This window comes from Merops nubicus, unplaced genomic scaffold, assembly GCF_000691845.1.
Source record: "Merops nubicus isolate BGI_N331 unplaced genomic scaffold, ASM69184v1 scaffold16466, whole genome shotgun sequence".
Taxonomy (NCBI): domain Eukaryota; kingdom Metazoa; phylum Chordata; class Aves; order Coraciiformes; family Meropidae; genus Merops; species Merops nubicus.
In genome coordinates this window covers 1-15,168 of record NW_008615757.1, presented here as the reverse complement: position 1 = coordinate 15,168, position 15,168 = coordinate 1, and the positions used below count along the sequence as shown (strand labels likewise).

General features: G+C 51.4%; 1 protein-coding gene across 1 annotated transcript; it reads left to right on the top strand.

Moving 5' to 3' along the window:
• Positions 1-617: 617 nt before the first annotated feature.
• LOC103775190 (alpha-2-macroglobulin-like protein 1) lies at positions 618-14,682 on the top strand (the record flags this gene model as incomplete). The annotated part of the gene is made up of 20 exons (XM_008942635.1): positions 618-727; positions 1,482-1,646; positions 2,800-3,033; positions 3,907-3,970; positions 4,425-4,570; positions 5,130-5,276; positions 5,762-5,935; positions 6,787-6,892; positions 7,374-7,482; positions 7,572-7,797; positions 7,998-8,124; positions 8,240-8,361; positions 8,509-8,560; positions 8,861-8,944; positions 9,509-9,685; positions 10,872-10,953; positions 11,039-11,195; positions 12,044-12,118; positions 12,797-12,950; positions 14,501-14,682. Coding segments are annotated over 20 exons (2,693 nt in total), but the record flags the coding sequence as incomplete, so codon positions are not given.
• Between the last annotated feature and the right edge of the window lie 486 nt (positions 14,683-15,168).

The following is a 15,168-nucleotide window of genomic DNA, read 5'->3' as shown; positions in this document are numbered from 1 at the left end:
CTGTGATTCTATGATTATCACCATATCACCAAATCCTCTCCACCCCTCATCTCCAGTAGCACGCCTGTACTTGTCAGTGACTGCCTGGACATGGTGTTCCTCAGGCAGCTGCAGAGCTCTGTAGCCATGGAGAGCCTGCACCAGGCCTTGCAGTGCCCCATCCTGACAGGGGGTCCCTGCCCAGGGGCTCCTGCTCTGAGGCAGGGCTCCTCTGCACCCTCTGCTGTGAGGAGAGGCACCTTGAGCCTGAGCCAGCACTGGCTCTGAGGAGGTGGGTTTGCAGTGGCAGGGTCAGTGTGCACCTCGTTCTGCCAACTGGAGGTGTCTGCTGTCCCAGCTGTCCCACTGGGTGGGTCCTTCAGGCCAGTGTTGGGCATGGACAGTGTAGCTGGCTGTAACTGAGGGCATCTAGATTCTCTTTGTCCTTGATAAAAGAAATAAGTGTTTATAGGATATGATACATCATGGGCCAGAAGGGTTGTGGGAATCATACCCTGTGTTTTCTCTCCTGAATTTAGAGGTTGTAGGTATCATAGGTCGTGTTGAAGCATCTTCTTGCCCTCTGCTTCCCTAACAGCACTAGTAGGGTCTCACAGGTTCCTCATCTCTCCACGCAGAGGTAAAGGCTCTGGGGCTGTCTGGAATCACTATTGCAGCAAGGATGAAGACTATAGAGTTTATCAACATCCATCCATTCTACAAACGTGGCCTGCCCTACACAGGGAAGGTAGGAACTGTGGAGCCCTTCTCTGCTATGTCACAGGTCTAATCTTCTGTGGGCAGAAAGCAACCACCCTCAGGAGAGCAGGCACTGCTCTGCTGGTACCCAGCAATGGCTGGAGCCTCCTGCAGAAGCAACTTCTCCCCATCCTAATCTAGTTTATTCCCTGTGGGGCAGCTGCAGTCTCTAGATGTTTCCCCAGGAGTAGCTCCTGAAGCTGGTCTGTGCAGTAAAAGCCATGTGGGATGGGGGTGGCAGCAGCAGGGACACAACATTCCCTTCAGACAAGACAAATGGTGGCTTGGCAGAGGTCACTAAAGCCTTGTGCATCAGTTCACTGACTCCAGTGACCTGGGTGATGCTAGCACTGCTGCCCAATGGGGCTACAAACACTTTCACCTGGGCCAGTACTAACCACAGCACAAAGGTGGGCAAGGAACAACAAGAGTTAAGTTGCTGGAGACCAGACTGCTTATGATTGCCAAGGATCTCCAAGAAGCAGCCCAGAATGTGAGAAAATCACCTTTCCCCCCAGTGTAGGTGTCTCATCTGATTGCACTGACATTTATTTATAGTTCTGAACAGCTGCACGTTGTTGCTTTGGGGTTTTTATCACACTTGGATTTGAATCCTTCCAACCTGCCAGGGAGCTAAAAGGGCTGAGGAAGCCCAATGAGAGAAACAATTAATGCCAAGCACTGGCACTGCCTCTGGGTGTGGCACAGCAGGGTGTTAACCTCCCCCCTTCTCTTCTCTGCAGATGTTCTGCCACAGTGATAGATCTCCCCTCAGAAATGAAACCATCTACCTCATCGTTGATGTCAATGATGAGAAGACAGAGTTATCATTCCAAACAGATGACAATGGGGAAGCCCACTTCTCCCTGGACACCACCAGCTGGAACAGCACAATGGTTTCTCTGAAGGTGAATATCAGCCACAGGAAAGGACAAAGTGAAGGTAGACTGAGGAAAGGGATAGAAAGTGGAAGAATCCTGAGGTCTGGAGCACAGTTGTGTGGCTCCTGATCTCATCTGACTGTGTCTGGAGAAGGATCTTTAATTACTCCCCAGTGCCACCTCCTCAGGGAAGCTGGAGGCTGTGCTGCAGAAGTTCAGTCAAATGGTCACTAGAGCTGCTCTGCTGCTCTCCTCCCTCATTCTCCTTTGATGCCACCAAAAACATCTGTTAATTTGAATAATTCCTAGAGGAAATCTCCCTTTCCTCCACGCTGGGACGTGGAGCTGGCTCAGCAGAAGTGGCAGTTGACACCTGTCTCTGTTGAACCCCTCCTCTCGTGGCTGCCCTTAACTTGCAGCAGCACAGGTCTGCTCCAGGCTCAGCTTGGCAAGCAGCTGCTCTTGAGCCCTCTTTCAACATCAGACCTTGAAGCACTTGGCTTCTTCTCCTCATAGTTTCTGATCCTACTGGAGCTCATTGACCAGCCCTCCTGTACCCCCAGCTCCCCACTGCCTGTGTTGCTGCAGCTGGTGGATGGATGGATTCATGCCCCACCTCTTATTGCCATCCATTTCTCAAAGACTGCAACTCTTGTTCCAGATGTTTTTCCCTGAGCTCCCATTTTACCCCGGGTGAGGCTGGGCAGGCTTGGTGATCAGAGATTCTGTAATCTAGGAGGTAGATTTCTGTCCTCAGGGGGCCTGGGGACAGGCTCCAGCTCTCATTCCCAGGCCCATGGCTGTTGCCCACAGAGCTGTGAGTTAGAGAAGCAGAACTTCACCACCCAAAGCTGTCGTGGTGTCTGTTGTGCTGCTGGGCAAACAACTGGAAACACAAAACAAGACCAGGGGTGCTGTGCTGGGTTTACAGTCTGTTGTGAGGGGTGGCCCTGTGGAAAGATGAAGGGGAAAAAACGTGATTCTGGGCAAACCTAGCAGACTTAGATTTTTGCTAAAGCTTCATAAGAGAAAGTCTCATAAGAGACCTTAAAATGACATTTAAACAAAGTATTTGAAGCATAAAGATGCGTGGTCTGCCAGCAGCTCGGGTGAGGAGGTTTTCAGGAGGTGCACAAGCTCCCTTGTACTGACTGACACCTCGTGGGTTTGTGCTCTGAAGGGGACCTACAGCCTGGGAGATGATGATGAGCAAGGTTCTGCTGAAAGTCAACCAGGAGTCAACGAAGGCTTCCACTGGTTGAAACCTTTCTATTCGGAGAGCAACAGCTTCCTGGAGGTCAAGGCCAGGGATGATGTGCTGCCCTGTGACCAAGAGCAGGAAGTGCAAGTGGATTACATCCTCGACCACAACAAACTCAGCTCTGAAGGAGACCACATTACTTTCTATTACTTGGTGAGCACAGAAGACAGCTGAATCTCAGGGCAAGGTTAGGCTTGCTGGCATTTTACCCTCTTCACCCAGCACCTAGGTACTCACAGGAAAGGGTAAGCTGCTCCCAGAAGAGTGTGAGTCAGTTTGTGAGTTCTGCTCTGCCCAGTCTTCCTGTTCTCCAGTTCCTGGACCTGCTCCTAGCCTTCAGCTGCTTTCCTTTGTGCCTTGACCTAAGCTTGCTTGGCAGATGCCTGCCATTTACCCACTTTCTGTCACGTTCCCATGGGTGGCAGTGGAAGCCCAGCCTGGTTTCTTCCCAGCAGGTATGCCACAGCCTTCACCTGCATCTGTGGCACTCTGCCCATAAACCAAGAGGCAACCTCTGGGGCAGCTGACCCCCCTTGGCCTGTGTGTTTGCAGGAAAAGAGGCTTGAACTCACACCTTAATGCACTCCACAGTTGTGTCACCGAGTTCAGATGAAGTCCACTTTCAAGAAAGTGGGTCCAAAGCAAGGGTGAGACTACCCCCTAGCTGAGAGCTTATGGTTGTCTTGGTCACTCGAATGGGGCTTATTGGTATGGTCAAAAAGTGCTGCACACTAGTGATGTGAGGATTACAGTTCATGGGGGCTTAAAAGCAGCTGCCCTTGGCTTCAGGTGTGCTTCTGTCTTTGCAGGAGACCACATCTCCTCACTGCCCAACCAAAACCTCTCGATTCCCTTCCCAGCTATGTCACCATCTCTGCAGATCATCTGCTGTCTTTGGGTCGTGTCCTGCCAGAGGAGCTTCCATGACAACGTGTCAGATGTCCTTCTCTCTTCTCTTTTCCTTTCCTGCTCTCCTCATGCTGTCAGAACTCAGGCCCTTGAACAGCTCTTCTCTTTGCCCTTCAGGTGGTAGGAAAAGGCAAGATCCTTTCCAGTGGAGAGAAGCAGGTGCCCATCACCCAGCACGAAGGTGAGTAAAACACATGAAGTGCCCCACAGCACAGTGACAATCTGTGCAGGTGTTACTCCTGTAGGACCTACTGAACAGAGTTCTTAGGGGTGGTCCATCTCTTTAGACCAACACAGTCTCCTCAAAATTCAGTGTCCTTCTAGGCAACTGTCCTCCTTCCTTCTCAAACTGATCTAATATATGACCTAATGACTTTGCTGCTAGCTTGTACCTCTGGAGAAGATAAAAAGTTTGTTTAGCTTGCCTGATTAGCTAATGTGCAGTAGGGCAGAGGAACACTTTTGCCAAATGTGAGCCAAAGAAGTGGCTGGTGTAATCTGTGAGTGTCTATGCAGGATGTTTTTATCTGCAGGTAAAAATGATGAAATTCTCTTTTGATTCTTATTGTGCCACCCCCCAGTGAGCTGATTCAACTGACTGATTCAACTCACTCCCTTGCTGCTGTCCTGTGCAGGTCTGCAGGGCTCCTTCTCCTTGACTCTGGCCATTGGTGATGACTACCTGCCCAACGTCAAGCTCCTGCTGTATGCACTCTTCTTGGATGGAGAGGTCGTGGCTGACGTGGAAGAGTTCAAAGTAGACAAGTGCTTTAGACACAAGGTGAGCAGAAACACAAGCAGTGTGGTAGCACCACTGATGTTCTCTGGCCTGCTGTGGTGCCTGGTCTTGTTTCATCTCAGCCAAGGGGTGTGAGCTGGGTACATGTCACATGTTCAGTATTTTTGGCTGGGAAACAAAACAGGTAACCTCATTCTTCCCTCAGTTCCTACTCCTGCCCCCCCAGCACTGCCTGAGAAGCCTTTTCCAAGGAGTAAACCAGGCCCCCTTGAACTCCATTTTCACCTCCTGTTACCCATGACTGACTGGAGAACACATTGCCCCCCACATTCTCCCTATACAGAAGAGAAGCCTTCCTGCTCAGCTCCCCGTGGCAGCTCTGGATCAGGGGGTGCTGGCTGTGTGGTCAGGAGGAATTCTGGCTGGGCTGTAGGCACTGCAACCCTGTAACCTTTCCAGTGGGTTCTCAGGAGGCTCTGTCTCAGCATCTCAGCCTCCTCCCCCACTTTGTTCTCTGTCTTTGCCTCTGCTGCCCAGACATCTAAGAGTCACAGGGTCCCACTCCCCAAAGCTAAGCCTCTGACCCCATCTTCTTTTGCAGGTGACACTGGATTTCTCACACAAGGAGGAAGTCCCAGGATCAAAAGTCAGTTTGGAGCTCAAGGCTGCTCCAGGGTCCTTGTGCTCTGTCCGAGCTGTTGACAAGAGTGTCCTCCTGGAGTACAACAACACCCTAACAGCAGACAAAGTGAGTGCAGCCTGCTGAGACCAGCCCCCTACCATCTGCCTGCCCTCTGGCTTCGGGTGCTGGCAGGAGGCAGCCCCCAGACCCTGCCAGGTGTCCCACAGCGCTAGGTGGCTGCCCTGGCATCCCCCCTCCGTGGCCTCTTCTGAGCAGTCATGTGGTGACCACGTTCCTCACACACCAGATCTGCACTGTGGGCCCCTGACTTGAGGGTGGTGGCTGTGGCATGGCCCAGGGGTGGGCAGGAAGAGCAGGATCCAAGAGATGTTTGTGCTTTCCACCTGGAAATCTGTGCTTAGCAGCTTTCCTCACATCTTCCTGCTCTGCCACCTTCCATCAGGCAGTGAGGCTAAACTTTTGAAATGGAATTTTGCCCCAGTAGGTCCAACTTAACCCCCAAATCCTTCAGCCCAAAGCCCACCTCACCATTTGACCTCTACACATGCTTGTTGGCCAGTTCCTTAGGAAGACCTGTGTTTCCATTGCAGCTGTCTGAGAAGCTGTTTAAGGACAGCTTTACAATTGGAGGACGAGGGTTCCCTTATCATCTGGAAGACTTTGAGTCATACCCTTGTCTGCTCCAGCAGCCCAGCCTCCACAAAAAGGCTCGGATGGAAGGACCGTGGTACCAAAGTGATGCAGATGTCTTCAATCTGATTAAGGTGAGTGCCTGCACTTCCACTGAACTTCTCCTGAGACAGGAGTTGCCAGTGTGCCACCCTGAGTGCCTACAGGAGTTTAGTCTTGGCACACTTCAGCTGCCCCAACTTTCATTGCTACAAATCATCTGTGCCTTGTTCTTCAACACAGCCACCCCCATTTGGAGACCATGGGAAGAGACAAAACTCAGGAGTAAACATAGAACACACCCCCTGATTAGAGAAAAACAGTGTTAAAATGAACAAACTTGGTTAATTTTAACCATATCTACCTTATCTACAAACAGGGAGTAGCAAGAACATCCCAGTAAGACCTGAGTGCTTCACCATATTTTGACCAATCACCACTTGGCTATTATTTTATTTGGAAACTTCTCTATGTTTCCTTGAGTCTCTACTTCCTTCTCCTCAAAGCAGTTTCAATAAAAAGAAGTCCTGCACAACTTAGTTTTGTAGCTGACTGTCCAGACAACTGACAAACTAGTCCACTAAAAAGTACAAGGACGTCTTGGCAGCAATAACATCTGCTAACTGAGAGCCAAGAAGTGCTGCTTCTGACAGAACATTGGCTCTGTCTCAGTGTTAGGGTCAGGCATAGGGAGGACAGAGCTACCTGGCATTTACTTTTTTTGTGAAGTGATAACTGGCCCCAGTATCCCTCAGGAGGTGGTTTCCCTTCCTCAAGCACTGCCCAGAGCCCGAGCCTGTAGGTTGATGCATATGTGTATAAATGAGCAGTGGTTTAGAGCGTTTCAGCTACCCCCAGCCCCCTTATGATACCTGCTATCATGAGATGTTCTCAACATTCCTTGTTCCCTTTCATTTATCAGTGATTTAATGTCTTGTTTTCCCAGCAACTGCGCATGAAAATCTTCACCAATACTAGGATCAAGAAACCAGTTTCCTGTGTGCGACCAGAGTTTGAGAAGAAGTATCTTAAGAAAGATGACAACATTCTTGGTAAGGAATGGACACATCCAGCTCCATGATTGGAGGGGCTCTCCTCTCCCAGTTCTGGCCAAGCAGCAGCTCAGGGGGTTGACTTTCATCCTGCTGTGTCTCTTGTTGGTGTAGGAGAACAGCAAAGCTCCTGTCCAGTTCAGTGAATGATTGATGAATCACAGCTAAAAGCTCAAATCTCTGTGCTCTATTGTCTGCCCTTCCCATAGGAAACATGCCAGCACTCTCACAGACCACTCCACCTGAGCAGCACGTGCTCTCTGCCCCTGGATCCAGACCAAAGCTGCTGGATCTCTCAGGCTGAGCCTCAGGCTCCCTCCAGCTCCATCCCCCTCGGGCTGAGGTCCCAAACCAACCCTGTCCACTCTTGTTTGGGGTCACAAAGCACTTGCAGTTTGTGTGGGTGTGCCTGGGGCTGGAGAACTGATTTCACCTGGAGCTCTGTGTGCTGTTCTCTGAGTTACCACTTGCTCCCTGGCAGACAGTGTTGCTGTGGATTCTCCTTCCACACCTCACTCTGACGACAAGAAAAAGCCAAAGCCAAGGACATTTTTCCCAGAGACCTGGATTTGGGATTTGGTCCCTGTTGGGTGAGTAACAGCCTCTATCTCCCTTCCCCAAAGAGACCCCTGAAGACTTCTGGCTGCTTCTGAGCAAGTTCTCTCTTTTCCTGCTGTAGGGACGATGGGCAAGCGTCTCTCCAAGTTGCTGTCCCTGACACCATCACTGAATGGAACGCAAACACCTTCTGTGTTGCTGATGCTGGCTTTGGATTCTCTCCTCTGACCACTCTCAAGGTCTTCCAGCCTTTCTTTGTGGAGCTGTCGCTGCCATACTCTGTCATCCAAGGAGAGACTTTCAGCCTGAAAGCCACTGTCTTCAACTACCTGAAGGACTGTATCCAGGTAAGTGTTCCCACAGTTACATGGCCTCTATCAGAGCAGAGAGATGAGCTCAAAGGCAAGCCATGAACTTCTCAGGAGCCCTTGGTGCTGGCATCTGGGCCACAAAACTCAGCCTTGCACCTCATGAGCCACAGTGTCTGCTCCCTTGTGCACTGCCTACTAACCAGGCCAACGTCTGCCTGTACCTCCCCCACCCTCAGGTGCACACCACCCTCACAGAGACCCCAGAGCTCCAGGTGGAACCCTGTCCAGGCTGCCAGTTCACCAGCTGCCTCTGTGCCAACGAAGCCAAAACCTTTGTGTGGAACGTGACAGCCACCAGCCTGGGTGAGGCCGAGCAGAGGGAGGGGTGCCAGGGGAGGAGCTTGGTTGCCCCTGCGTGCCTGGTCCTGCTGCTCACACACAGCAAGAGCTCAGCAGTGTGCTCCTGTGCTCCCTGCAGGCCAGGTGAACGTCACCGTGAGCAGCGTGGCAGAAGAGTCCCACAGCCTGTGTGGTAACAGGGTTGCTGTGACACCTTCACAAGGAGAGACTGACACGGTGATAAAACCTCTGCTTGTGAAGGTCAGTCCCACCCCAAGGTGGAGAACACCTTGTTAGCAAGATGCCAAGAGGAAGTTCAGCCTCTTCTTGAGAGCAGAGGTGTCTGCTGAGGGATGGTGACTTCCCTTCCTGCCTGCTCCACCTGAAGTACTCTTCCTCCACCCACAGCCAGGAGGTGTCCCACAAGAGAAGACCCAAAACGCCTTCCTCTGTGCTGCAGGTATGGGACAAAAATCCTTCAGTGCTATTGATCAGGATGGAAGGGACAAGGCTACTGCCAACACTCAGAGCTGGGGATATTTGTCCAAGAGCAAGCATTCATGGCAACATCCCTGCCTGGGAGAACAACCACTGTAGTTTGTCCATGTCTGCCTTCTCTCTGGCAAAGTTTCCTGTATTAATGCATTTGTTTGCAAGTCTCAGCTGCTGTGACTCAATGAATGTCACACTGAGCCTCATCTGGGTCTCCTTGAGATGTTACACTTGTGTGTGATGAATTTCTGGGCTCTGCCTTCCTCAGATAACACCATCTCTGAAGAGTTCTCCCTGACTCTGCGTGAAGAAGTGCTGGAGGGATCTGGCCGAGCCACTTTCTCTGCAATTGGTGAGAGGCTTTCCCTGCTCATGGGTCCCCCTGGGAAGAGCCTGCACAATGCTTTGCCCTTAGTGGGGCATCAACCCAGTTCCTGGTGAGATAAACTGTAAGGGGTGTGATGCTGGCCTCAGAAATGTGGACCAAGTCATCTTTGTCAGTGTTTATCCCTCTCATAAGGAGTGATCCTGGGGGATCCTCAAGTGGCTGGAGGAGAAGGCACAAAAAGGGGTATCCTCTCTGACACTGCTATCCACCTAAGTGAACCAAAACCATCCCTGGAGATTTCCATCTAGTTTGCCTCTGGGATTCTTTTCCCTCCTTGATACCCACTCAGGAATGACAACTCTACCTTTCTTCAGACCCCTTCAAGCTCCACACTCCCTCCCTCCTCTCAGAACCACGACGTCTTCCCTCTCTGGGATGTCTGAATGCAGGAGGGGTCAGCAGAAGTCTTAATCACCTCTGCTCAGTGAGGAGCTGGCTCTTTTCCAGGACCCCAGTAGGGTTCAGAGAAGGCAAAAGTCCATTTTATACTGCTAAATGTCTGTGCTTTTCCTCTCTCCTGCCCTTAAGGGGACATCATGGGCCCAGCACTTGAAAATCTGGACCGGCTGCTACAGATGCCCTTTGGCTGTGGGGAGCAGAACATGGTCCTGTTTGCACCAAACATCTTCATACTCCAGTACCTGAACAAGACTAAACAACTGGTCCCAGAAATTAAACATAATGCACTGAAATTCCTGAAAACAGGTAAACATTGTCCTTCTTCCTTCTGCTATAAATCAAGACCATAGGACACTGGTCTGGTGGGGAGGGGCAGGGCAGGAGTGGGAGCACTGCCAGGGCTGTGGCAAAGGAAGGTATCACTGAGAAATGTCTCATGGGAGGAAAAGCACATTTCTGAAGAAACAGGACTGCTGTCTCTGCCTTTTGTTGAGGTACTGAGGCTGCTCTTGTGAGAAGGATGTGGGTAATTAGTGGTTTCCATCATTATGTGGTGCCTGTAGTTTGTTCCCTTATTAGTCCAAGGCAGATGGAAGCCCCTTGTGGAAACAGAGCATCAGCTGCTATTAACTGGAATGAGCAGTGGCCTGTGGGGCTAGACAGGGGTTTGGCAGATTAGTGTTCCCTCATGTTTTAGGACCCATTGTGAGGGTGTGTCAGCTCTGGCCAATATAATCTGAGTTAAATACAGCACTAGTGTCTGTGTCTCTTTTTGCCATTTCATCCTGTCAGTCTCATTATCCCTCTATGCTGCCAGCTCAGCAGCCTCCCATGGATGGGATTTTACTCCCTCTCCTTCCCTCTTTCTCCCTTGAGTTGTAAGTTGGGATAGGTGTCTGGGAGAGGGAGGCTTATCCAGGAGAATTCCAGGAGAATGGCAGCAGAAAGGCAAGGCAGAGGGTTAACCTACAAGGCCATGTGGAGGGTGGAAGAACAGCAAGCAGATGCAGATGGTGTTCTGCTCTCAGAGCTTAAAAGTCATGGCCTTGTTGCTTTCTGTACATCCCATCAAAAGTGTTCTCTTGAGTGCTAGCAGAAGTGCTGAAAAGCCAACAGGGCTTTTGGGTCCCCTCTAGTAGGAGCCTTCCCCCTCTCTCCTGAGGCTCTTTTATTCACAGTAAGGTGCCCTCGAGGGCTCTCTGGGGCACGGGAAGGCAGGAGGTGGCTGAGCATGCCACCAGGCTGCAGGACAGCAGGGCTAATGCCCCACACTTGGCACGTCCCAGCCGCAGTGGGGCAGAGCTCAGGGGTGCTCTGCAGCCGCCCCTTGCCCTGCTGACGCTGGGGAACCGTGGGGGGACAGCTTTGCCTCGGTGCCCCTGGCTGTGGGACCTGGGGAAGCTGATTGCAGTGAAGCCTTTTCCCCACAGGGAGGAGATGCTCTGAGGTGTTGCAGACCCCTCCCTGAGCGTTGTGTCACCTGTCCCCACAGGCTACCAGCGCCAGCTGCTCTACAGACACCCCGACGGCTCCTACAGCGCCTTCGGGCCAGCCGACGAGGAGGGCAACACGTGGTGAGTGAGCAGAGCCACCCCCCCAAACCCCCTGCCCGAACCAGCTCCTGGCTGTGAGGTGGGACCCCCTCTGCTCTGCCCGCAGGCTGACGGCGTTTGTGGCCAGGTCCTTCCAGCAGGCCAGCTCCCACATCTACATCGACCCGGAGCACGTGCGGAGCGCCCAGCGCTGGCTGCACGGCCACCAGCTGCCCAGCGGCTGCTTCCAGAGCCTGGGGAAGCTCTTCAACAACGACCTGAAGGTCTGGCTGCCAGGCAGGGCAGAGGGAGCAGGAGCACGCTGTGGGGCACAGGGTTGCTGCCCCATGTGCTATCCCTGCGTAGCACAAAGCACTGTCCCTGCAGGCAGCTGCCCAGAGCAGAATGCAAAAGCGTGGACTAAACCAGCAGGCATCTTCTCTGTGTGACAGTTTAATCTCTTCCAGGCTTTCTTCATTTTTACTTTAGCCAAAAGTCACCGTGGCTGTTTGTGCCAAGGCACTTGAAGGGCACAGGGAGGATGATTTTTGTATTTAGGTGCTCATCTAGAATACCCTGGCTGGATTCTCTCTCTCGTGCCTTATGACACACAAAACTCTCCAGACAGGCCTAACTGTGTTCTAATTTGGGGTTATCTGAAGACACAGTTGTCCCTCCACTGCCCCAAAAGTATGACTTCTGCAGCCTGGCATCCCTGAAACCATCCCTGCAGGGTTTGGGAACACACCAAAGCCTTGGTGAGCACGCCCTAGTGCTCAGGTACCAAACAGTGCATGCAGCATGGCAATGCTTGGGTGCCTTGTCTTTGTAAAGGGCAAAGGATAAATCTAGGAGAAAACCCCAAAATCCAGACTGACCAAAGTGCAGAATTGCCCACATGAAATACCAGGCAGCTTTGCCTTGTGTCTATGGCTGCTCTCAACACCAGACCTTCCTGCTGTTCAGTAAGTGAGCCTGGAGTGCTTTCCTTCAGTCCCCACGTGTTCAGGACTGCCCAGAGGCAAGCCTGTGCTCTCCCAGGTACACCACCCACAGAGGGTTCCAGTGGCTACACCATGACAAGCAGCAGTTGGGTTTGCCCCTTTCTGATGTTTCTGTGTGTGACTTGCAGGGTGGTGTGGACGACACAATCTCCTTAACAGCCTATGTCACTGCCACGCTGGTGGAGCTCCCCCTGGAGAAGAATGTAAGTCACACCTAGAGCCCTGCAGGGCTTGGGAGCATGCTCAGCCTTCACTCCTCCCCAGGTCTGTAGTTTCAGGGAGTAACCAGCTTGAATTTGTGAAAGGTTCTGGCATATCCCACCTCTGTACACAATAAGCTCAATCTTTTCATTTTCATTTCATTTCATAATCTTTTCACTTGGTAAGGAGTTCTTAATATAAATGGCCTGACCTGCAGCAAAGGAATCTGCAGCTCCAGGGGAACAATTGTCTCTGAAAACAGCTCAGGGCTTGCAGGTAGAGGCAATAGTTTCTATTAAACTGGCCAACATAGCTAAAAGAGAGAAAAAAAAGACCACCTTTCATCTATGCAACTCACTCTCCTTCAGACCTGGAATAAAACCAGTGACCTTCAAATTGGGTGTAGACTGTTCCAGCCAGGATGGGCTGATATTCCAGATGCTTCCTAAAGCTGTACCCTCTAGTGTATTAACAATCCCCCATCAAATTCACCATCCAGTCACCCATACTGTGAACCCCCAGGCAGTGATGCTCTGGCCACTCCATGCTCCACAGCCCTGAGGGAGGTGCCAGCACTGAAACACACCAAGGATGTAGCTGGGATGCTTGAGGGTTTGGGGTGGATCTCCACAACAAGGAGTGGGCAGAGGAGGTTGACTGGCTTTGGGTTCATCTCTCAGGACACCATGCTGGACAATGCCTTAGGCTGCCTCAGGAATGTGACACTTGAGGAGACAAGCCTTTATGTCAAGGCTCTGATGGCTTATGTCTTCACACTGACCAGGGACATGGAAATGAGGCAGCAGCTCCTGGATATGCTCGAGAAGGAAACTGGTACGTTGTTGTTGTTGTTTAGGAGATTGGAAGTTCTAGAGATAATGACTGTGCTTGAGGTCTGATCTCTGTAGGGTTTCATTGCAGTAGTTTGTAAAATTTAACTCCTCTTAGAATTGGCTTTTGTGTCAGCAAATGGCAATTTATTGAAGCTGGGAAAGTCTCTGTGTTTGTCAGGCTCAGGGAACAATTTCTCATCAACAGCAGCAGAGGTGAGCCACGCTTCATTTGTGTGGCTGAAGTACACACTGGAGCTGTGGTGCTCCCAGATTCCTTCAGCAATACTCAGTACAAGGGACCATGCAGCAGAAACTTGCCTCACCCTGTCTGTTCAGCTGCTGGTCGTGGCATTTCCCTGCAGAATCCAAACCTTTTGACTGCTCAGGGGTGTGGGTGGGTGCATCTTTCTTTGTTGTGCTGCTGAACTTGGATCTTCCTTTTGTCTCCTCAGCTTTGAAAAAAAATTGACTTCTGTCCTGAAAGAGGATGTGGAGTGGGGGTTTCAAAGCACCTAAGCCTATGGTTAAACAGATGGTAGCAATTGGCTGAAGGAAGTTCTTCCACACATCTGTTCATCTGGCAGGATAGTGAACTACACTCAGGACTGAAAAAGAACACAGAATTAAAAAAGGGGGAGAGGATAGGATCATAGAATCATTTCAGTTGAAAAAGACCTTTCAGATCATGGAGTCCAACCATTAACCCCACACTGCCAAGCCCATCACTAAACCCTGTCCCTAAGCACCTCATCTACATATCTTAAAGGACTCCACCACTCCCCTGGGCAGCCTGTTCTGAAAACTGACTTTGAATTTAGAAACCTCTCAGATTTTCACATTTTTACCACAGCAGACGATGTCTATGCTGCCACAATTAAGCTAAATTACCTGAATTTTGGTTAACTCCCTGCTTTCACTACAGCAAAATATTCAGCCACGCTCAGATGCATTCAGTGCCCGTGAGCTTGGATCATGGGCAGGAGCCCAGCTCCAGCTTAAACTGGGCTGGGCTATGCAGTGTGGGGTGAGGATGGCACCATGGACAGTCTTGCTCCTCTGGGAGCCAGCCATCAGTTCTCCCTCAAGGTGTGAGCAGTTCTTGCAGAGCAGATACCACTGACTGGAAATGAGCCCTAGGGCTTTTCAGCACAGAGAGCCCTGTTAGATTATTTAGCTAAATGCAGGAGCAGAAACTGCTGCAGCTCAGGGACAGAGCTCTGGACCTACACAGAGCTGGGCTGGACTAGGACTGGACTTCATACAAAAAGCTTCTGGTCAATCCATTCCAGGGGGAACTGTTTCCTACAGGAACTGATTCAGGATTTTGGGCCTTGATCTCTCTGTGCATTCAAAGGAAGAAAGGGAACCTGTCATAGGTGGTTGGTCTTCCAGAGTACAAATCCAGGAGGGACTGGCTCCTGCCCTCTGAGGTGCCCTAGAAAGGCACGTGCACTTGTGAAGGTGTACAGGGAACAGTCCCCAGAGGGAGCCAGGGCAGAAGCTGACCTTCATAGGATCTACTGTTCTTCCATATGCTTCTTCCCCCAACAGCAGAGCTGCTGGCATCACATTCCAGTGGTGAAGAGTCTTCTTCTATGATTGAGACAATGGCCTATGTCCTCCTGGCTCGTGTCTCCACGCCAGAGGTGGCATTCAATGAACCCTCAGTGAGCAAGCTCGTGCACTGGCTCAGTGGGCAAAGAAATGCATTTGGTGGATTTGCTTCCACACAGGTAACAAGCTGGGGAAATCCCTGGGGGAGGAAAAAGATCTCTCATATGCAATCCCCTCTAGTTCCACCCCTTGCAGACAGACATACGTGTCCTCTCCTTGGGAGGGGAGATGCCATGGGGACACTTCTGTGTGGTGTAATTGGGATGACCCAGGAGTTGGGACTGCTAGCCCCAGGGCTCAGGAGCCACCCTTTCCAGGTCACAGAAGTCATCTGTCTGCCAGTGGCATAGACCTTTCCTAGGTACTTCATGACCCAGACCCTGCTCGTGTCCGTGTGAATCAGGACCATGAGGAGCATGGTTCTCCTGGCAGCTCCTGCCCTCCTGTGCTGGCTCTTGTCCTGCATGGCTCCACTGCAAAGTGTCTCCCTCCCCTCAGTTCACAGTGTGGCTCCACAGCAGTGTCTCTCTCCCCCAGGACACAGTGTGGCTCCACAGCAGTGTCTCTCCCCCAGTTCACAGTGTGGCTCCACAGCAGTGTCTCTC